Below are 23824 nucleotides of genomic sequence, written 5' to 3'. Positions count from 1 at the left end.
TATGATTATGTTCTTCAGAACTCACATTCTACGGGATCTTAAGTGAGTGTAGTAACCAATCCTGGAGATACAGATTTTTCCACATTGTTGACACACATTTGTTCTGCTGGATGCATAGTATATTACTTATCTTCAGGAACTCCCATTGTTTCCTAGCATTACGCTTGTTAGTTTCTGTTTTCTGCCTCAGTTGTTTGAAGCACTGAATTCCTTCCCAAACATTACAATGCCATACTGAAAGATTAAGTGCAGTAGTTTTCCAGTTACCAGTTTCAGTTTGACGTATTTTCATGTTGTCCTTTAATACATCTTTGTACGATTTTTGTGATCTTCCTAGTTTTCATGGAGCATTCTTTAGCAGGGAATACATTATTTGTTTTGGTATACAGGATTCAGAGGTACAAACTAAGTTGCCTATCCAATGGAGTTGATGCTCGATGATGATGTCTTCAATGCTAGTAGTGTTCGCTTCTTCCAGAACACTGATGTTAGTGCACTGATCTTGCTATTTCACCCTTAGTATCCTTCTCAGCAGCATATATGGTATGTTTCCTGAAATATATACTTTGGTTTTAATGTTGATGTTATGGGTATCAAAGATGTACGTGTACCTGAAGATGACCAAAAGCTGTACTGGCACATTGGAGGTGGTGTTTGATTTCAGCAACAATATTTACATTTGCTGAAAGGTGGCTGCCAAGGTATGGAAAGTGTTCGATGTTTTGCAGGACTTTCCCTTACTGTGATTGTTGGGTGTACAGTGATAAGAGTTAGATTCAGGTAGATGTAGGACCTGCATCTTCTGAACATTAAGGCTTAGCATGATGCTCATGCATACTTCATCAGATGCATTTAGGATTTCTTGTAGATCTTCTTCAGTGTTGGCAAGAATTACATTATTATCTGCATATGGAAGTTCAGTGATGGTTGTAGTGGATACTTTAGACCTGGTCCATAGTCTACTGAGATTGGACAAATTAAGACCAAGCAATAAGACTAAAGGAATTGCTGAAAGATAGTAAATTAAGTAGATTGAACAATAGAAGGTGGATGGATAGTTAGAAAAAGTAGGAAAGACAGCAGAGGATTATGTAAGTAAAAAGACAAAGCCTAATAGAAGTCACTCTGTTACACAGATAAACTGAATTCAGCTGTCAGGAGGAGAACATATAAAAATGCAGCAAATGAAGCAGGTGAAAGTGAAGACAGATGTCTAAAAATGTGATTGACAGAAAGTGCAAAATGCTTAAACAGAAATGACTAGACAGTAAATGCAAGGATGTAGAAGCATTCATAACTACAGGAAACAGATGTCACCTGTAGAGAAATTTGAGACATATTTGGAGAAAAGAAAAGCAACTGTATGAACATCGAGAGCCAAGATAGCAAGTCACTAATCAGCAAAGAAGGGAAGGCTGAAAGTGGAAAGGAATATATACAGTCCGTCACTGCACTATAAGGCACTGCTGGCCACACGTCAGTGTGCTTGTGGCCAGGTGCAGATTGGATAGACCAACTATGAGGTGGCCCTATTGTACACTTCCTGTGCATATGCTAGCCACTTGGCCATGCCTGTCCACTGCCGTGTGCTGTAGTGTGGTCACTTACACTACAGTCTGGACACCTCAAGTCATTCAAATCAGCTATTTGCCCACCCTGCCCGTGAGTGCTCACTGCCTGCTGGTGGTCATGTGAGCTGCTACAGCATAATGTAGAGAGTCCATATTAGGGAAACAAACTTGACAATGTTATAGAAAAAGAAGAAGAAATAAGTGGAGATGAGGTACGAGATAATACTACTGCAAGGAGAATTTGACAGAGCACTGACAGACCTAAGTGGAAACAAGTCCCTGGGAGCAGGCATCATTCCCTCAGAATTGTGACTCTTAGGTGAGACAGCAGTTACAAAACTATTCCACCTAGTGTACTTGATGTATGAGATAGGCAAGATACACACACCTCACACCCCCCCCCCCCCTCCCCCCAAGGTTTTATGTGTCTTGATGGCCGAGGTCATTAACGCATGCTTCTGCGGAGGTGCTCCACCTGGTGACAAGCCAGTTCAAATTGTGATGGTGGAAAAATTTTTCACTGGCAGTACTTGGTCAGCAAGGGGAAGAGAGGTTGTGGCGTAAAATACCTGATCACTAGATTTTCTGCTAATGTCCTGGTTTAAATACCAAACCTCTCTACAGCATCTCATGAAGTGAGGGCATTTGACACTGTTGATGGTGATCCGTCTGTTGGATGGGGATGTTAAACTTGGTGGCCTCCATGGTGCTATTCGCAAGGAGTAGGCTATGAGCCGGCACTGGGTTTCACCCTCTCCCTTCTTTCATTGAAGAATGTAATAATTTCAGTTCCAAAGAAGCCAGTTGCTTGCAGGTGTGAATACTACTAAATCATCACATTAATAAATTATGATTGCAAAGTAGTGACACGAAACAGCAAAGGACTTGAAAGAGCAGTTGAACAGAATGGATAGTGTCTGGAAAATATCCTATAAGATGAATATCAACAAAAGCAAAGCAAAGGTAATGGAATGCAGTCAGATTAAAACAGCCAATGCTGAAGGAATTAAATTAGAAAATGGGACACAATAGGTAGTAGATGAATTCTAATATTTCAGCAGGAAAATAACTGACAATGCTGACGTACACTGGGCATGAAATGCAGACTGAATATAGTGAGAAAAACGTTTCTGAAAAAGAGGAATTTGTTAACATTGAATATAAATGTAAATGTTAGGAAGTCTTTTCTGAAGGTGTTTGTCTGGAGTGTGATCTTATATGGAACAGACACATGGGCAACAAACAGTTCATACAGGAAGAGAATAGAAATTTTAGAAATGTAGTTCTATAGAAGAATGTTGAAACTTGGATGGGAAGATCAAATACAAATGAGGATCCACACAACTGAATCAAGGAAAAAAGAAATTTATGACATAATGTGACTAAAATAAGGGATCAGTTGGTAGGACACATCTTGAGGCATCAAGGAATTTTGAATTTGGAAGTGGGAGGAAGTATGGAAGGTAAAAATTGTTGAGAGAGGTCAAGGCTCTGCATTAAGCAGGTTCAAATGGAGTAGCATGGAAACTGCATCAGACCAGTCTGCAGACGGAAGACCACAACAAAAATAACATATTGTGACTATTTTAATTTAGCCTTCATTTTGTCAATTAGTTGGAACCCATTATTAGTTCTTTGGGTCTTGAATTAACACATTTACTTTATTGTTTTGTCTAATTACAGTCCTGCATCTTTGATATCCCCTGATTTGAAACTGAAACTATTATTGTCTCCAACAACTGTACATTGTACTCTTTTTCCTGCTCCCGATTCCTTCTAGTAACTTGACCTTTAAACTCCATCTTAAATCTTGTTATTACCAGACTTTTTGTCAACTCTCCTGACAAATTATTTTACTCCCTGTTTATTTTTGTTGTTATTGTACAATTTAAAATGAATTTAAGTTTATAACTAGCTCAGTGTGAAGCTTGTTTAACATTTTCGTGCCTTTAACTATTTCTGCTAAGTTTACAAAGTTTTGTGTAACCTTTTGTTCAAGATTGTGGAAATTCTAACACTAATACTCAACCACATACACTGCCTAAATGGATTGTTAGTTAATAACATAGGTATGTCAGAAGGAACTGTAGCAGCCACTCACTTGATGTTTTGCACTTTGGGTGTCGTTTCCTTAACCATTGTACACAAAATATTTGGAGTATTCTGGTGCTTCATGTTTCACATGACTACCCACAGAAAAGCAAAACATAAGCCACAAAAACTCATAATTTCAAATCTGAGCTGAGAGATATTCATCTTGTGGTTGAAGCTCACTTTATGCCATATTTGCTTTCAAATATATACTTAACTGAAATATGGTTCCGTCTTGAGCAAACACAAATTATTCTTTTCTAACAAAAGCCTTATGTATGACACAATCCTCACATTCTGTTCATTGTGTTCTCTCTAATTTAATATTTAAATCTATATAGCATGAAAAACCTTTCCTAAAACATGAATTCAGTGAACTGTGTATGCTGTGACTTGGCCTAGATTTTCTTGTAGAATCTGAAATTAAAATATGAAATAACTATTCCAGATCACTGGTTGAGCAGTCAATAACAGAAACAGCCAAATACTACAACAGCTTTGAAGTTTACATCCAGACATTAATATCTCAGGCATTGGATTCAAATTTCCTGACTGAAGTTCTGAGGGAACATGGTAAGTTTTACTGTGAATCAGTAGTGACATTAAATTGAAATATATAATTATGATTGTCATGATGCACAAGTACAGTTTTATATATTCATTATCTCCTCTGCAGCTTTGTGATATATCAAACAATTGAAATCCAGGTTGGAATATCAACAATATCAGAAAAATGTTAGATTGCTACTGACCACAAAGGCGACACATTGAGTTGCAGACAGGCACAGCACATTTAGCTGTCAGCCAAAGCCTTCTTCAGAAAAGAAAATGTGTACACACATTCACACAAGCAAAGATACCACACACATGTATAACCATTATCTCTGGCTGCTCAGATGAGAATGCAGCTGTCACATTGGACAAAAGCAGCAGATTATAGTCATGTGTACATGAGGTGCGCTTGTCTGTGTGAATGTGTATGTGTTTGCTTTTCTGAAGAAGGCTTAGGATGAAAGCTTTGTGAGATATATTTTATTGGACTGCCAAGACTATGTGCTCTTAGACATTGTTTTAATTTGGTATAGGGCAAAACGGGAAGAAATACAATGCGCATGATTGACCTTGTACTGGAAAACAACAAATTTTCTCTATGTATTGGAACTGTCACTAAGCCTTGAAATTACATTTTTTAGTACTCTGAACACCGCTGAGATGTTTTCTGTACCCGACCCCATTTCAAAGCATCTGAGGATTGTACTCCACAGGATAAAGGTCCTGTTGATACCCCTAGTCTTATGTTGTCAAGTTGACCATGGAACTACACTCTGCTCACAATGAAAATACAAACACAACTGATTCAAAGCTTAATACACTGCTTACTATTATCTTTGATCACATGTCTGACTTAAGCAGGGAGCATTCTTTCGCTATGCAGACCGCGCAGTTCAAATCTTGATGCCCGTTTTAGATTGCTCACTTTTTCTCCTTTCACTTTCTGTTTTCTTGGTTGTACTTAATTTTTGGACGGTAGTAACATCTTGTAAGGGCATTTTTGCCTTTGAATATTGAGCAATTCTTAGGGTTTAATATGCACTGAGCTTATTGACATCAGCATTTCTTTGTCAGATGGAAAGATGCTGTTTTGTTTTTGCATATACCAATGTAAGGTAAATGGTCTTGTCTCCAATCTTTAATTTTTTCCATGTAAGCTTTTAGGTTGAATTACTCTGTATTCTTTGTTTTATTTCCTGATTTAAGAGGTGTAGTTAGATTCATATTTTGTGTATTGTGAGTTACTCATTTAAAAAGTATGAGAACAGCCACCCAAAGGAAAATCATTCACATATATCTGACATATTTGTTAATTTATATTCTTGTAAGATCCCTTTCGAACTGTAATTACTGATGAATATCATTTTCATAAAGTTCATAGTAATATACACTGATGAAAATTATCCTGCCTGAAACTTCCGTAAAATATGAGTAGCTTCCTGAAAGTATTCTGTGAAAGAACTATATTGTGTGATTGTAGCATAGAGTGCTGTGAGAAGTATAGCATACATAAGTAATTGTTCCACACTGATATTTGTACTAACTAAAGCTGTCATTAACGTAAAGATGTATTTGAATGTCAAGGTGCTATTTGAAATGACCATCCAGGTATAAGAGGTTCTAAAGTGTAAGATGAACCCTAAACAACAGTGCAGCTTGGCATTTTTTTGTAGGGCAGATCATTCCAAGAGGTGGGGGGGATGTGGTTTGACTGACTGAGGATTGAATCACAAACATTTTGATTTGGAACCTGATACTTATTAATTAGCAGCCAGCTCACATTGTTCAGTAATTTAAAGACATAAATGGTGTTCTGATTGGTAGTGACACCAAGAGTGGCAAAACCAATACTGGAAATCTTTTTAAATTTTATTTTTGTGGGTATCCACAGCCTCAATGTGTTTTGAGGATGAAAATATGCTCCAAGTGGCCTTAATCTGTTTATTATCTATGTAACTAGCAGTTTTAACGATGGATCATTTTCGAACACCTGTAATTTATTCACAAAATAGTGAAATCAGTTTATACATTAATTGTCTGCAAGCTCTCGCATTACTTATACTTCATAAACAAAGTTACTTACATTTTTTAAGCTTCAGTTCACTTCACATTTTACTACATCACTGCTACATGTGGACAGGTGTACATTGAATGTCTGTGCATATGTGGTACAAAAACAGTACAATAGTGTACATGATTAGGTACAGTAGACAACAAATATAGAAAACTAACATATTGTGGTATAGGCACAGCTGTTATGGTATGAACAAAGATATTTAGACCCTGTCTGTAGGTGGTGAATAACATTAAGTAAGCTACTGGTGCAATACTCACTGGCATATTGTGTTTGTTGTTCTCACATGTGCCGTCTTATTAAAAGCAGAAGATCAAAACTCGTACATCATATGTCAGGCCATATGTACTCCTTGAATGTATAGAACAAAGTAATAACTACAAAGGATTATGTTAGGCTTCTTAATGAGGCATGCCAATCACTTCATAGTATTGGCCATCACTGGCCCCTATTTTCTCTCATCTTTTGGGCAACATATGAATCCTCGAGTAAAAGAACTGTGTGTCTTTTGAGGATATACGTGAATCAATCCAATGTTGCTTTTGTTCATATGACCAGAGGTGCCGATGAGCCAGGTGATGTGCCATTGATTGAAAAAAGTGGTACTAGGGAGGAGCAAAGTCTGGAGAATATGGTGGGTGGGGTAGAACCTCCCATTTTGTTCCCATTGCATTTTGATGGGCTTTATGTCATGGGGTTGAGCACTGTCATGCTGAAAAATCACCTTTTCATGTCTATCACTGTATTGTGGCCATTTGTCCTTCAGTGCATGGTTCAAACACATCATTTGCTTTCGATAAGAAGGTCCTGTGATCATTTCCATTGGTTTCAGTAGCTTCAAACGCCTTCTCTCTTCCATCCCCATGCCAGCCTTCAACGTCAGATTACTGTTCTTGAAGCATTGACACCATTCTCTGTACATTCTTTCAGTAATAGGTGCCGCACTATAGGTGTTACCCAGTATTTTATGAGCCTCAGTTCTTCATGTTAAAACAGAAGATTGAAATTTCCCACAAATGACAAGACCTGGGCTCATAGGTTGACATATTCAATTGGGAATGACTTTATGATGCAATCACAATTGAACTAATTTGTTGAAGGCATTATGTTTACAAATGCATAACCTTGTTGTATCAAACAATGGAAAATCCAGGATGGAATGTAACAATACCAGAGAAGGAAAGTTGCTACTCACCATAGAGCGGAGATGCTGAGTCGCGATAGGCACAATAAAAAGATTCACACAATTAAGGCTTTCGGCCATTAAGGCCTTTGTCAACAGTAGGCACACATACACACATGCACACAAACACACACACACACACATAAACGCAACTTGCGCACACATCTGCAGTCTCAGATAAGGCAGGCATAAGAGGCAGATGCCATAAATTGTCCCAACATTACAATGTTCTGTTTGTTATAACCGACTAGCTTCTGCATGACCAGTGTCAACAGTGGTGATCCTAAACTCACATAGGTTTGAGAATGAGAATTCAATAACTTCACTGCAGCACCTATGTTGACCTGCAGCCATAGTACTTGATGAAAAACACTTAACTTGATAAACAACTGGGAAGAAGTCACAAGCATTGGAATCGCACAGTTTACATCCATGTCCATATCCTGAGCGACCTTTGGTGAATGAGACTGGCAAGCATTACAAGTAACCCAGTGCTTAGGGTACACCAAACGTTTGTGTTGGACAAAACAGAAAGGACAATGCAGAAACAGAGAACACTGATGCTGGCGCTGTGTGGCCACAGCTGCTTGGTCCGGCCTCGGTCTGCTAGGCGCTGGGCCTGCATGTTTACCTCCGCTACTGCCACTTACTCATGTAAGCTTTCAGTCATCCTAGAGGGCACACCGTGTGACACTACTGCCATATTGCCTGATGCGTCAGTTTGGTCAACTGCTGCCTGAGAAACTTCAAAAGATTATGCTTTTTGCATAACTTCTGCCAGTGTGCAGTTTTCACAGAGTAAATCCTTACCCTTCTTTGTCTAGAGCTAAACAGATAATTGCGTTGCACACCATAGAGTCATTATGGGCATCAGTAACGAATTGACTCTTACGGCTAAGGTCGTGAAGTTCAGCTGCCCAGGCCCTATACGACTGGTTTGGTTTCTTATGGCATTGGTAGAATTCAACTTGTGTTGCTATTACATGCGGTGGTAGTTGGACAATAAACTGCACATGTGATCAAAAGTAAGAGCTGCTGGTTCTTGTAAAGGGGGAACTCTGACACAGTAATTGATACATCTTAATAATAAGGATTTGCACAAATTCGAGTCTGTCAAACCAAAAGCCAAAAAATGCTGCATGAGTTTTTTCGTCAGCATCCCAATCCTTGGTTGAATAATCATACAGAGGAAAATTGAGTGGATAGACTGGCAGAACATTACTCTGTCTGTTAATGGAAGCCAACAAAATGGTTACTGCCAAAGTAAGCTGTTCAGTCAGGGCTGGTAGCACAGCGACCATAATGACTAAACCTGATGAAATCACACTTAAAGACTGCACAAGCAGAAACCATCCCATCCTCGTTGCCACTTGTGTCATAACCAAGTAATATATGAAACCAATTTAAGTAACACAAATATGGCTTGTTTCATAAACTCTGAACAATATCAGAAATAAACATCTTGCGGTTCCACACGTAACAAGACAAAAGAATCATACAGAAAGTGCAACATAAGCAATACACAGAACAACTGATTTATCAGTACAAACCAAAAGAACATAATGAGCATGAGCATGAGTCACCACTGCTGCAAGTGTATATAGGTCCAAATCGCCAGTAGACAGCACACAGAGACTGTGCCATGTGCACACTTTCTACTGGTGGCCTCTAGTGGCTGGTCTGCACTGAGCCAGTTGGCAGTTGATTTATCACACATGCGTGGTGACACTACATTTGGACACTCACAACTCAGGTGCACTAGTAGCAGGACACAACACATCCAATCTTTATAATGGTTAACAGAATCCTTGCTTTGTGCCCAGTGATTATCATTTTGTGTGTTTATATCATTTCAGTTACTTCTCTGTTGTTGGTTTCTAATTTTGTATTGCTACAGTATTCTCATTGTGATGGTTCTGTCTTTAGAGTCTTCATTCTGAAAAATTACCTCACTTCCGTCCTTCAGTTCTGTCAACCACTGAATAAACTTTCTCTGTAGTGTATAAAAGCCAGCTTTTCATGTACAACTAGAGGAATTTGTTGGAATTAATATGGCTGCAAGTTCATCTTTTTTTTTTAGTCATCAAGATAAATTTGTTAAAATACCAATATTTCAGCAGATTATCTGTATCAATCCAATCACTTCATGATAAGGCTTTTTTAAATTTTCTAATGAATTCGCCTGGATGAAATCATGGCTTGGCTTAAATTCATGGAACTGGCATGTGTTCATTCCATTATCCACAATAGAGGTTAAAAATGTGACAGATAATTAGATGTTTTTCTTCAAAATTGTGGTAACTTGTTCGTGTAACTGTTTTTTTTTTTTTTTTACTGCAAGTGAACTGATTTCAACATAACAGTGAAAACCCCCTTTCACACTTTTCAGCACCCTGACCCAAAAAAGTGTAAAATACAGGAAAGCATGGGAAACACAACAATCAGAAATGAATAAATTACTCTTACTGTCACTCTCATTATATTGTCAAAAATATGAGATTAAAACAATTTAAATTTGGCTATTTAAAAAATCTGAAATAATTAATTATTTTTGTTTCTTTCTAACAGCAGTTAGCTCTGTTTGTTTCTCCACAGTATACAAAGCATCAAATCTATTATCATCACCTGATGCTCTATCAATGTAGTGCCTCAAAATACTAATACTTCCGTAGCTTCTCTAATGCTTGACACAACTGGTTCTTGGTCATTATCTTCATCATCATCTTCACCAGTCACATCTCTCTTCCCTTCTTCAAAACGTTTGGTAATGATGCTATTAACTGTATCACCTCTGAAGCAATGACTCAAACATCAATACTGACATAGTCTTGAAACATAGATGATTTGCATATCACAGAAAAATCTTGGACTGTGGTGGTTCCTGAGGGTTCTCTGTGAACTTAAATCCTGCTTTCATGAAACAATCAGAAATAGTTAAAAGGAGTCACATTCATCTGTGCTGTGGCTACATAATACATATCATCCAAAAGTGATATGGTCATAGATTTTGGGTGCATACCATTATTGTGCATAAATACAGCCTTCTGGACAAGCATTTTTCTATATTTCTATTTAAATGAATGAATGATTCCCATATCTAACAATTGGAACTCAGTCATACAATTAGGAGGCAGGGACACTTAACTTATTATTGATGAGCTGCAGTTGTTAGGATGTGCTGAGATATCTGTCAAGTAGCAGCATTATATTCCTGTTTTTGCATCTATTTTAGCATTCAGTTGATGTGAAGATGGAATTGGCCATCCATGCGTTGCTGTTGGAATCATAATTAGTGGCCATAGTTCTCACATTTTTGTAACGCCTTGCCTTCAGAAATTTAACTGTTATCAGAGGAACTAATTTTTCAGACCAGACAGCGTTGACCATAAGTAAAATGGTTGCCGTCTGCTTACTCGGTTTCCCACCATGGCATTTCCCACCATTGAAACTCAAGATCTTTTGATAATGTGTTGTAAAAGGGACCAGTTTCATCAACATTAAAAATATTTTTTTGGTCATAATGTTTAAAGGTATTTTGCAGTTCTTGTTTTCCATTGGTTCACAGTTCCAGTATCAACACTTACACTTTCACCACACAGTTGGTTGTAAACAATTTTAAAATGGGTTTTAAATTGATCTAGCCAGCCTTTTGATGCAGTGAAGTTGGTAATACCCATTTTTGCAGTAAACTAAAGTACTTCTTCTCGCAATACGTTGCCATCAAGTGGAACTCTCAATGCTCTCACACTAACAAATCCCTCTACAATGAGTTTATCCAAACGATCATATGCTGATGGCTGAATGCATGCAGATTTTTTGTCATGGAACCAGACTGTATCGCAGTTGCTTTGATGTTGGACTGATTTCTCACAATCATGTTCAGGGTGGAAGCGAAAATTCCTAGGTCCTTTGCTAATTAAGTTCATGATCTGATACATTTCTTAACTTTTCTAATTTTTTCACTTGTAGGCACTGGTTCAAGCTACTACAGAATGTAATTTTTACGCTACTGTTTGTTTGCTTACTATTACCAGTATGGCACTATCTTTTTGGGACAATTGTTATAATTACAGCTTCGTTGTTGCATTCAGAAAAGCAGTAACTGTATGGAAAAGATAGAATATAAATTTTACTGACTACTATTAGTGAAACTTAATGTATTTGCATATTTTGTTTCAGAATTCTTAATTAAATGTGTGGTAATCATTTTTATTTTTAGTGACAAGAAGACTTCTTGTCTAGTTCTTTTTGTGACACATTGGTACGATTTGGACATTTCCTGTCAACTGTCTTCTGTTTTCAGTCATGACAACTTAAACAATTTGACTGTAATGACTCTGGCAGCAACCTTCATTCTGTTTATTGCCTTGTGATGCAACAGCTTTAATTTAATTTCATAGTCATTTATACAAATAAACACTAATCTTGAAGACAACCATTCTGTAATCAATCGTTGTTACTTACGCATGAAATACGTTTATCTGTACTAGGCGTGCAGTCTTAGTTTGGTATGTTAGATGTCAACATTCATCCTCAAGATGCTTTGTAACAAGAGGACTGTTTTTACCCTCTTTCTCACACGGGACATCCCAGAGCTGAGTGACCTCCTTGTTGGCAACAAGCTGTAGATTTTATGTCTATTGTTCTCTGTTTACAAAGACTGTCAATTGTAGTGTTTTAACCAGTACTGTAATTTTATAATGATTATCAATAATAAGTCTCACTTTAAAATATGAATATCTTTTTAATGTGGTTTCACAAAAGACTTTTGCTTCTGTGTTTTATTTACACCACTGGACATGATTGGAACAAAGGGAAAAAAATGCACTGTTGTTTGTGTTAGCACTTAGCCACTGTTCTCGTGGTAATCACAAAGGCAGTGGCTGAGTGCTGACGGACGCAAACATGCATGCGGGTTTCACTCTTCTTTCCGATCATGTCCAGTCGTTTAAATAAAACAAAGATGCAAAAGTCTTTCATGGAACCACATTAGAGAGATATTCATGTTTTATGTGAGATTTATTATTGATAATCATTATAGAATTATGGCAAATAAAACTTGTATCACACTATTCATTAAAACACTAAAGTTGACAGTCTTCGTAAACAGAGAACAATAGGCACAAAATCTACAGCTTTTTGGTGGCAAGGAAATCACTTGGTTCAGTGATGTCCTAGGTGAGAAAGAGGGTAGAAATTGTCATCATGTTAAGGAGCGTCTCGAGTAGGAATGTTTACTCCTGACATCAGTTCATACCAACCTAAGATTGCACGCCTAGAACGAATTAGTGTAACTCATGTGGATGTAACAGTGATTTGTGAAAGCCCATTATAAAGGTCGCTGTCTTCAAAAATGTATTTATTTGTATAAATGACTGTGAAATTAAATTAAAGCTGTTGTCACACAACTGAATGAGCAGAAGGAAGGTTCGTACTAGAATCACTGTCATCAGATAGTGATTATTATTAAGGCAGTGACTCAGCATACTTTCCCACCCTTCCAAACAACATGAACCTGTAATGCAGGTGGCCATGCCCCAGCTCGCTGATAATGAAAATCTTACTTACCGTGCTAATGCTACATTACATGATCAATAACTTTGCACATATTCTGCATTTTTCACTTTGTTCCAAGGCTGACTTTGAGCAAGAATATGATGCAGTTTTTGCAGAAATCTGTATGAAAATTAGTGTTAACAGTTGTGATAGTGTGAAAGAAAACTTAAAATGTAGGAAATGTTCTGACATGGAGTCATTAATGATGGGAAAGCATTGTGTGGAGAGCACAGAATTTCTGTTGGGTCCAACAAGAATGAATGTAAAAAGCAGGAAAAGGTAAAATACAGAAATGTAAAAATGGGATTTTAATGTATTTATTTCCAAGCTGTCTACGTTGTTCTTGTAGTCCAAGGACTAATTTTTCAGTATGTCTTTATTTATACTACAAATTAGTCGTAATGTTGGTGTTCTTTTTGTATACTTGACCAACCCCTTCATCAACAGATTTTTGCAGATGTTTATGAATAGCTAAACTTTTATTTTTATTTGATTTTTTTTTATTTTCTCATAGCTTGCTGGAAATTCTGACATTTTATTTTTCTTAGAAGTAAGTGGGTCTGTGATTCCTATTTTTGTGTTGGCTAGCACTTCCTGCAATTTTTTAATATGATTCTTTTGATCCTCAAAATGATTTTCACCATTCAGAGAATTAGCTTCAGCTGCAAATTTCTGTTCCTGACTGTTAGCTTCAATTGACTTCAGAATTCTAAGTAACATATTGTCATTGACCAATCTATTATCCAGTGGCATGCAGTGACCATGCAGATAGCCAAAGCACTTAATGTTATAATTATACTGTTAATTATCATTGTATTAGCACTGAATATTATAATTAGACTATTAATTATTAGTAATTAATTAATTTTAAATATTTATATTATAAGTTTAGCAGTTCTTGATCTGTAAAAAAAGTTCTGATACTTTGACCTTCTGGGGGAAGTTTCTGAAATCTAGACCTCTTAAAACATTTTAGAGGTGTGAATACAACATTTGTGTTACATTGCTTGAATCACAGCAGAAGGTCTGTCATATCACATCTCAAAATGTGCAGTGATATCTTTTTCAATCATCAGAGGTACAGTACAGCATAACAGTGCATACCATTACAAATCAAGCACTAAGTAAGTCAACAGTTGTAAATCAAGGGCTTGTCTTCCCTCGACAACACTCAAAACTGGTAATCTTTTAAACTAAAATAATAAATATTAAAGACTGAAATCAGAACTGGTGATAATTTAAATTGAAAGAATAGATACTGCAACAATTAGACCTATTATCAGTTTATATTACTGTAAGCAATCTTTAATACAAAATAACTTGTTTCTGGCTTTAAACCCACCCCTGACACTTCGATAGATCATTTCTGCAAGAAAAAACAATTGAAATTCCATTCTTTGGCTTTAGTAGGCAAGCTTAAATCAAAATAATTCCAAGGTGAGAGGGTCTCTCTTCTCCAGTAGAATTTTGAGAATAGCTTTTGCTTATCTTTGATGCTGAAAATTTCCTTTCTACTGAAGACATAATTACAAAAATTTGTATACAGTAATGGCACTAACATATTAAACTGCTGGAAATTTTTGTTTAGCGTTGAATTGGTGCTCAGTAGTTGTGCGAGTTCACTCATGGCTTTATTTATAAACTATTTTTCAATCAAATAATATTTAAGAACTTTCCATGTGCATCTTATAGACTTTGGAAGCAGCTTTTGGGAAACTGGTTAGAATATTGCTCGTAGTTTTCATGTAGTGGTAAATTTAAAATTTTTAAAATTTTCAGTTTAGAATAATCTTGAAATCTTAAATCCAGATCGCTATCAGAGTTATCAAACATTTCATTATAGAGGCATTTATAGTTGATATTTTTACTCTTTGAAGGTTTTTGTACTTGAGACAAGATTTCTTGGAAAACTTATTCACAGTAGTCATGTAGCATGGCAGTGGAGTGGCAAGTGTCGGATTTTCTGTTCACAATGCAAAATATCACTTGCATGGGCGAAGGTAAATATTTTCTTGAATGTCTTCAAGAGAGAAACAAGTTTTAAGTCTTCCAAAATTGCCAACAAGCCATTAATGGGGGTACTAAAATACCTTAGCATCACACTAAACACATCACATACTTTAGTTCTGTTTCTGGACACAGTGTTTACCAGTCTTTATGAGGAATTCCATCATGTTGTACAGACAAATGGAAGACAACATTGCAAAAATGTAACTCATTTAAGAGATTATGGAGGAGGGGGAGAAAAAGCTGTATGTCCATTAAGTGAACTAAAAGACATTTTACCCTCTGGTATTTGGCTGGTATTTTGAGACAAAAGGAGGTTCATTACATGGGCACAGTGGTGAAAAAGTGGGTTTTGTGACCTCAGGATGTGTGACTGATTAAGGCATCTACCCAAATCAGATTCCCACCACAGTTACTGCACTGTCAAATGTTTTTCAGTGCACCTGATTTTGATAAGAAATGACAGATAAGTTCTGCAGTAACTAGGCATGTTTGTCACTATTTGTATCGTTGAACCCCAAGAATTTTTACTTTATCACTCTTTCATATACATAACGCAGGGCAATAGAAAACTTTGCATTATTTGTCACATCTGAGTTTTACCAGCCATGATGGCTACAAAAGAACATCCACAATTTCCCATTTCATAGCTGATAAAACAGTTGAACTTCAGCTTGTATTACATCATTTTAGAACTCAATTAGAAATTTCTTTAAACACAGTGGAGGTTTTCTGTGTGCTCCACTAAAAGAGGATTATAGTCTGCAGTGTACTTCAGCAGTTCCACATAATTTGCCTACACAGAATTTTAGGATGCCCTGTTCCACCTGACTGACTGTGTAGAGATATTTCTTTTTTAAGGTGTTCATCAACTGCTGTTTGTATTTTATTTTCCTCGAAAGTAGCTCTAGTAACAGATGATCGTAGATGGTCAGCAGAGCATTTGTGCTTGGTTATTGACTTCTCTAGATTTCCCAAATGTATGTACTCAGGTTTGGTCCAACTAGTATTTCTATCCTTTCCAAACAACAGACAATACGAGCAAAACAACACATTTAGGTTACTGCTACCAGCTAACCAGTCACATTTGGTATACATTTCACACTGTTGAACCAAGTCCGATAGTTCTGATGTTGGCCATCCATTTTTAATTCCATTTTTAATTATTTCCTTTTTTCTTAGAATTCTATATTATAATACGAGATACTTTCAGGCAGCTTCACATACACTACTGGCCATTAAAATTGCTACACCAAGAAGAAATGCAGATGATAAACAAGTATTCACTGGACAAATATATTATACTAGAACTGACATGTGAGTACATTTTCACGCAATTTGGGTGCATAGATTCTGAGAAATCAGTACCCAGGACAACTACCTCTGGCCATAATAACGGCCTTGATAGGCCTGGGCATTGAGTCAAACAGAACTTGGATAGCGTGTTCAGGTACAGCTGCCCATGCAACTTCAACACAATATCACAGTTCATCAAGAGTGGTGACTGGCGTATTGTGATGAGCCAGTTGCTAGGCCACCATTGACCAGACATTTTCAATTGGTGAGAGATCTGGAGAATGTGCTGGCCAGGGCAGCAGTCGAACATTTCCTGTATCCAGAAAGGTCCGTACAGGACCTGCAACATGCGGTTGTGCATTATCCTGCTGAAATGAAGGGTTTCGCAGTGATCGAATGAGGGGTAGAGCCACGGGTCGTAACACATCTGAAAGGTAACGTCCACTGTTCAAAGTGCCGTCAGTGCAAACAAAAGGTGACCAAGATGTGTAAACAATGGCACCCCATACCATCACGCCGGGTGATACGCCAGTATGACGATGACAAATACATGCTTCCAATGTGCGTCTACCGCGATGTCACCAAACACGGATGCGACCATCATGATGCTGTAAACAGAACCTGGATTCATCCGAAAAAATGACGTTTTGCCATTCGTACACCCAGGTTCGTCGTTGAGTACACCATCGCAGGCATTCCTGTCTGTGATGTAAAGTCAAGGGTAATCGCAGCCATGGTCTCCGAGCTGATAGTCCATGCTGCTGCAAACGTCATCGAACTGTTCGTGCAGATGGTTGTTGTCTTACAAACGTCCACATCTTTTGACCCAGGGATCGAGACGTGGCTGCACGATCAGTTACAGCAATGCGGATAAGATGCCTGTCATCTCGACTGCTAGTGATGCAAGGCTGTTGGGATTCAGCACGGCGTTCCGTATTACCATCCTGAACACACCGATTCCATATTCTTCTAACAGTCATTGGATCTCGACCAACACGAGCAGCAATGTCGCAATACGATAAACCGCAATCGAGATAGGCTACAATATCCTCTTTATCAAAGCCGGAAACGTGATGGTACACATCTCTCCTCCTTACACGAGACATCATATCAACGTCTCACCAGGCAATGCCGGTCAACTGCTGTTTGTGTATGAGAAATCGGTTGGAAACTTTCCTCATGTCAGCACGTTGTAGGTGTCGCCACCGGCGCCAATCTTGTGTGAATGCTCTGAAAAGCTAATCATTTGCATATCACAGCATGTTCTTCCTGTCGGTTAAATTTCGCGACTGTAGCATGTCACCTTCGTGGTGTAGCAATTTTAATGGCCAGTAGTGTATTTTTGTACGCACTTGCCAAACCCATAAACTGAGCAAGCAATATGGTACTATTGTTGATACACTTTGTCTCTGTGTTATATGCCCATCCAAAGCAAGCATAGGTTGTAGCAGAAAATCACGCACATTGCCTGTGACCTAAAGAGGTGCAAGTGCAACTTTCTAGTTGGTCAGCTAAGATACATGGATATTGTTTCAGCTCACAATGCTGTATCAGTGAACTTATTAGTTCTGTGTGTTTTAAAAAAAATCTAACAATTTTATCTAGATGTTATTCAATAACCTTATGATTATAATTATATTATATAGTGTTACAACTGTTGTTACTGAAGCAGTGCTTCAGTTGCTTCCCCTGAATGCACACCACTACTGTTACTAGTAGTTGGAGTAATAATCAACATTACTGGTTCCCTAACATTACACCACATTGAAAGTCCTGATTCCTCACTCAATTCTACAGCCTTTATATTGTCTGTAGGTACTTCTTCCCTGTCAAGTTCATCAGCTGCATTTCAATCTTCCTAACAACAGTCATTTTCAAATGGGCAATGTGTAACTGTGGTCCAGTTTATCACATAAAATTTACAGTTCACTGTTTATTGAAATATGCTTTTACTCAATGTTAGCGACACTTAAATAATGAGCCACTATTTGAGTGCTACAACTCTCACTGAATATTTGAAGTAGGCTTTCTTGTAATCGTCACTTTAAGGCCAGCGGCATTTAGTGAGCACAAACAATCTTCTGTACCAACAGATTAGAATTGTCTATTGGTCCACAAAACTAAACAATAATAGTTCTTGATGAATTTAATATAAGCCATGGTTATTTATATTTGCCTGTGATTGAAGTTCACACAACTGGCCTGTGATTTCGGCAGTGTTATGTAAATTCTTTGGTGAAAATTGCAACTTTTTTGCTACACTACCACAACATTGTGTGGCTGACGTACAGAGAGCATATACCATCTTCCACATAAGAATATAGCTCTAATACCATTCTTCTTGCACTGTGAGTAACTTTTATATCTTTAAACTATTTGCTATGCCACATTTATAGATGCTGTGGTTAATAAAGTTAATTATAAGCACTGCATGTCACAACTTGCTGCAGGTGCCTTCTCTGGACTTGGATAAAGTTATGCTTGTTGGTAAGTCCGTATCTTCCATTTGCACACATTTTGTGTTTACTGAAGGTCTTGTCAGTCAGCTCAGATGACTGGCCGTATCTCCCAGTTATGGAGGTAGGTCAACACTTTGTATGGCTGTAACAGCAACAGCTGTGAGCATCCACCCTGTATCCGTAGCTAATTATTCCTAGCTAAAGTGCTGTACCGAGTTCATTTTGCGGGATCATAACAATTTTCTGTGCCCTCTCAAACATTCTTTTGTATAAAATGAAAATGCTCCTTAGAAACACAAAGCATGCAATGAAAATTACCCCAAGCTGTTACATTACTAACTACTATTCTCCACAGCTGACTCTCATAGCTGATACCTTAGGTAGGAAAGTGATATGAATGATGAATAGAAAAGAAGGTGTGATGTAACTCATTATGTAATTGGTTGTTGTTGGAATCTATAAGCAATTATCGGTCAAGGTGACACCTCATAATGTCTGTTGATCTGCAGTATGTTTGTAAAACATTCAGGATTCTCTAATGTAGAGTGTGATGAAGGGCCTAAACCAGAGACTTTATCAGTTCTCTGATGCTCTTAGCTGCAGTTACCTTAGCCCTTGTTGCAGGCTAGAGATTCGTATGGTCAGCTGTGCACTTTTTGGTGAAAACAGGCACGGAAAAGACAGAAAAAACTTAAAATTAGAACCTTTTTTGAAATAAAAGCTATGTAATTCTGTGTCAGTCACTAAGTCTACTTCATCCACTATATGTTTCAATGGTTACACTATCGTCGTCATTGTCATGAGGAAGGAGAGTTATACGCAACTCTTCATAGTGGCAAGCATCAGCAGGATCTGTGGTGGCCAAGAGTTAAGCTGTGACTTGCACTGCTTATATTTAACTTAATTAACCACAATGTCTATAGATGTATTTTATCAAATACTTTAATGATATAAAACAATGTAAGGAAAAGATAAGTTACTACTTACCATAAAGATACACAATAAGTTGCAGACAGGCACAATTAAAAGACACTTACAAACAAGCTTCTGGCCACAGCCGTCATGAGAAAAAGAAAGAGAAACACACACGTTCATTCACACAAGCAAGCACACCTTACACACATAACCGTCATCTCTAGGTGCTCGGAACAGAATTCTTTTAAATGCGCCTGTCTGCAACTAAGCGTGTCGTCTTTATGGTAAGTAGCGATCTATCTTTTCTTTGTATTGTTGATATTCCAACCTGGGGATTCCATTGTTTAATGATATGAAAGTTACTTGCAGTGCAAGAATACCAGTGTTTGTGCTGCATTCTGTTATGGAAAATGCAGTATTCTCACTGTATATCAGTTACACAATGTTGTGGTTGTGTAGCAAAAAAATTTACATAACAGATTCATAGCAAACAGAAGAGGGATTAGAATACTTACATACATTTCCTGTTTTATTGTGGTTCAGAGACAGTGAGGATTGTGAATTATATATTTAACAACAGCAGGAACTAGAATGAGATTTTCACTCTGCAGCGGAATGTGCACTGATATGAAACTCCCTGGCACATTAAAACTGTGTGCTGGACTGAGACTCGAACTCGGGACCTTTGCCTTTCGCAGGCAATTGCTCTACCATCTGAGCTACCCAAGCACGACTCACGACCCATCCTCACAGCTTCAATGCTGCCAGTACCTCATCTCCTACTTTCCAAACTTCACAGAAGCTCTTCCTTTCTTCCAGGAGTGCTAGTTCTGTGAGGTTCGCAGAAGAGCTTCTGTTTGGAAGGGAGGAGACGGGGCACTGGCAGAATTGAAGCTGTGAGGACGGGTCATGAATCGTGCTTGGGTAGCTCAGATGGTAGAGCACTTGTCCACGAAAGGCAAATGTCCCGAGTTCGAGTCGTGGTCCGGCACACAGTTTTAATGTGCCAGTAAGTTTCACAACAGCAGGAACTGATTAAACTACTTCTAAATGTCACACAATTTCTCTCTGTTACAAAATTTGCCCTGAAAGGAAAGATTAAAAGAATTCAGAGAACCTTGTGTAGGATCACAAATGGCTGGTAGATAGAAATTTTAAAGATGAATCCATGGAGAAAAGATAAAATATTTCTTATGAACAGTTCTCATCTAAATGACTCTCTCACATAGATCTACATCAATACTGCTACTGAATGTTGCAAGAGGTGTGGCCCACTTGATACACCACTGTCAGCCCCATTGGCTACGATATTCATAGTTTGCAGTTTCCAAGGGTTCCTATTCTGTGTCTCTGTCAATCTCCAAGAATGTAGCAATATTATTATAGCTAGTGAGTGTAATGTTGGCAAGAAATGTATTTTATGTGTTTTCATATTACCAGTTCTCTAGTTGATGTAGCTTTTTGTAGTTACTGGTTAATTAATAATTGGTTCCAATTTTGTTGAGCAACAATGCATTGTTGAATTGTATACAAGAAACTTGAGGAAAAAAGTCATTTTCTTCTGTCTCTCTGTAGATGATTACTTTTTAACAAACTTAAAGACAGTTGATGAAGTAACAGAAGAGAGAATGGAACATCTTTTAAGGATTGCCAAGTGGCCAAACACTCTAAGAACTAGTGTTGGAACTTGGCCGTGTTTCAATGTAATTGATGAGCCAACAGATGGTGATGGGGAAGGTGCAATGCCCTGCATTGCCTGTGAACACAGTAGTGCCACAGCCCGTGTTCAAATGTATGGCCAGCCATATGACAGAACAACTCTTGAGGGCTGTCCTCCAGACCCCAAGTTGGCATCACAGAAGGTAAGGAGATACGGTGTAAAACTTCTATGTTACAGCCTTGGTGCCCATTGGTGCTTCGTATGCAGTGGAGTGCAGGATTAGCCAATATCCTGATGTCATTATCAGTGCCTTTAAAAATATGCAGCATCCTGCACATATAGTCCAGAAACAGATTTCCTGTATTATCTGTTCTTCTAACACCAACAAACCTGTCACCACTGTGAACCAGTCTCTGATCAGCACTCCTATTATGATCCAGTACTATCCAAGTCTTGAAAAATATAGCCAGTTCCATCGCTGAAGCTGCAGCTACGTGTTATAGTGCCCTGAGATGAGGGGTATTGTACCCAAAATCCCTCTCATCATCAACCAAAGTACTACATTATCCACCAAACATACACAATATCTTAATCCATCCCAATGCTTTCTCTGCTCATAGTAATTCATTTCACTGTGGCTGACCCAGGCACAGACCTAAAGTATACCATACACCAGTTTCCGACACAATCAGCAATTCCTGTCTCATTAAAGTCAGTGCTTCATGTATAGTAACCACGTTGTATACAAACTGTACTGCAATTACTGTGCATCATTCTATATGAAGAGGAGAACTAACCAGCTGCCTACTCACTTTAATGGGCACTGCAAAACTGTGGCGAATGGCAAAATTGACAGTTCAGTTGCTTAACATGCTGTACAACACAACACCAGTGACTTAAGGGGACCACACCGTGGCTCAGGTAGAAAAAAATCAATTTTTTGTTTTCATCACATTTCAATAGATTAAGGTTTTATTAAAGTACTCTGGAAAGGATTTTGCTGAAAAAAAAATGGTATCCTTTTGTTTCTGCTGTTTGTAAACAACACGCTTTCAAACACACGGTTAGTTTTGTTCAAGTGTGGTTGCGAGTAGTTGTTACACTTACGTTTGCAGTGCTTATTTACATGTGTTTTGGTGTGTTTATTGAAGATGACAAAACGTAAAGGCATTTTCAAGAAACGACAATTTAGAGGAAACAAGTTTAGAAATCTTTCTGTACAAGAGGTTATGTCGCCTGGCAACAATGTTTCTAATTGTAATTCTTCAACAAGTGCATCATCAAAGAAGCTCTCAACATTTCAAAAGAGTTCCAACAAATTTACTGTAAGTGACAAGGGGTACAGTAACATCATTATAAATTTGAGAATATTATCAGATATAATTTCTAAATTTGAAGTACAATGTAGACAGTGGTGAGTCACAGTGTGTGAAAATGTGTGAGTGCCAGTGGGAGAAAAGGCCTAGCAATTGCTTTGGATTTAATTTGCACTAAATGCTCAGCTGTGATTTCATTTATGAGTTCGTCAAAACCTGATGCAAGTGGCCCTTATGAAATCAATACTAGATCAGTTTATGCCTTACGATCCATTGGCAAGGGCATGGCTGCAGGGAGAACATTTTGTTCAGTGATGAACTTCCATCAACCACCAAATAAATTTGAAAAACTGACTGCAATATTAAAGAAAGCTGTATGTGAGGTCAGTGAGGAAAGCATGAAACTTGCTGCTAGGAAAGCAATGGAAGAAAATGATGGATGTTCGGATATTGCAGTTGTACTTGATGGAAGTTGGCAGAAAAGAGGACATACTTCTCTGAATGGAGTAATGACTGCCACGAGTGTAGTCACCAGTAAAGTGTTAGATTAGGAGATAATGTCTAAATATTGCAAATGTTGTAAAGTCAAAGAACATAAAGAACACAACTGTTTGGCTAATTTTAGAGGAACAAGTGGTGGTATGGAAGTTCATGGAGTACAACAAATATTTCATTGCTCCGTAGAAACAAGAGGCATATGGTACACCAAATATTTGAGTGATGGTGACAGTAAGGCATACGACAATGTGGTGAACTCTAAGCCATATGGAGATGCCATTATTAGCAAAATAGAATGTGTAGGCCATGTTCAAAAACGTTTGGGAACAAAGCTAAGAAAACTAACTGTTGATATGAAAGGAAAAAAATTAGAAGATGGAAAATTGTTGACCGGACAGAGTCGGTTAACTAAAACTGAAATACAAAACTTGCAGGTATACTATGGGCCAGCAATTAGGAGAAATAAAGAAAATCTGGAGACAATGAAGAGAGATGTTTGGGCCATATTCTTCCATAAGTCCTCTACAGATGGTAAGCCATGTCATGGATTGTGTCCATCAGGAGAAAATTCGTGGTGCAAATACAATAGGGCTCAGGCAACTGGAGAATCTTATCCTCACCAGCATTCTCTTCCTGCTGCTGTTAT

At 37.8% G+C, this 23824-nt stretch overlaps 1 protein-coding gene across 2 annotated transcripts in view; it reads left to right on the top strand.

The window, feature by feature from the left end:
- LOC126473340 (uncharacterized) overlaps positions 1-23824 on the top strand; it is a 138788-nt gene that overhangs the window by 100338 nt on the left and 14626 nt on the right. For both annotated transcript variants that reach the window (XM_050100336.1, XM_050100335.1), the window contains 2 exons: positions 4111-4235; positions 21280-21566. In XM_050100336.1, coding sequence (XP_049956293.1) covers positions 4111-4235; positions 21280-21566 — 412 coding nt within the window. The remainder of the gene's footprint in view (positions 1-4110; positions 4236-21279; positions 21567-23824) is intronic.

This window comes from Schistocerca serialis, chromosome 4, assembly GCF_023864345.2.
Source record: "Schistocerca serialis cubense isolate TAMUIC-IGC-003099 chromosome 4, iqSchSeri2.2, whole genome shotgun sequence".
Taxonomy (NCBI): domain Eukaryota; kingdom Metazoa; phylum Arthropoda; class Insecta; order Orthoptera; family Acrididae; genus Schistocerca; species Schistocerca serialis.
This window is presented reverse-complemented; position numbering and strand designations above follow the sequence as displayed.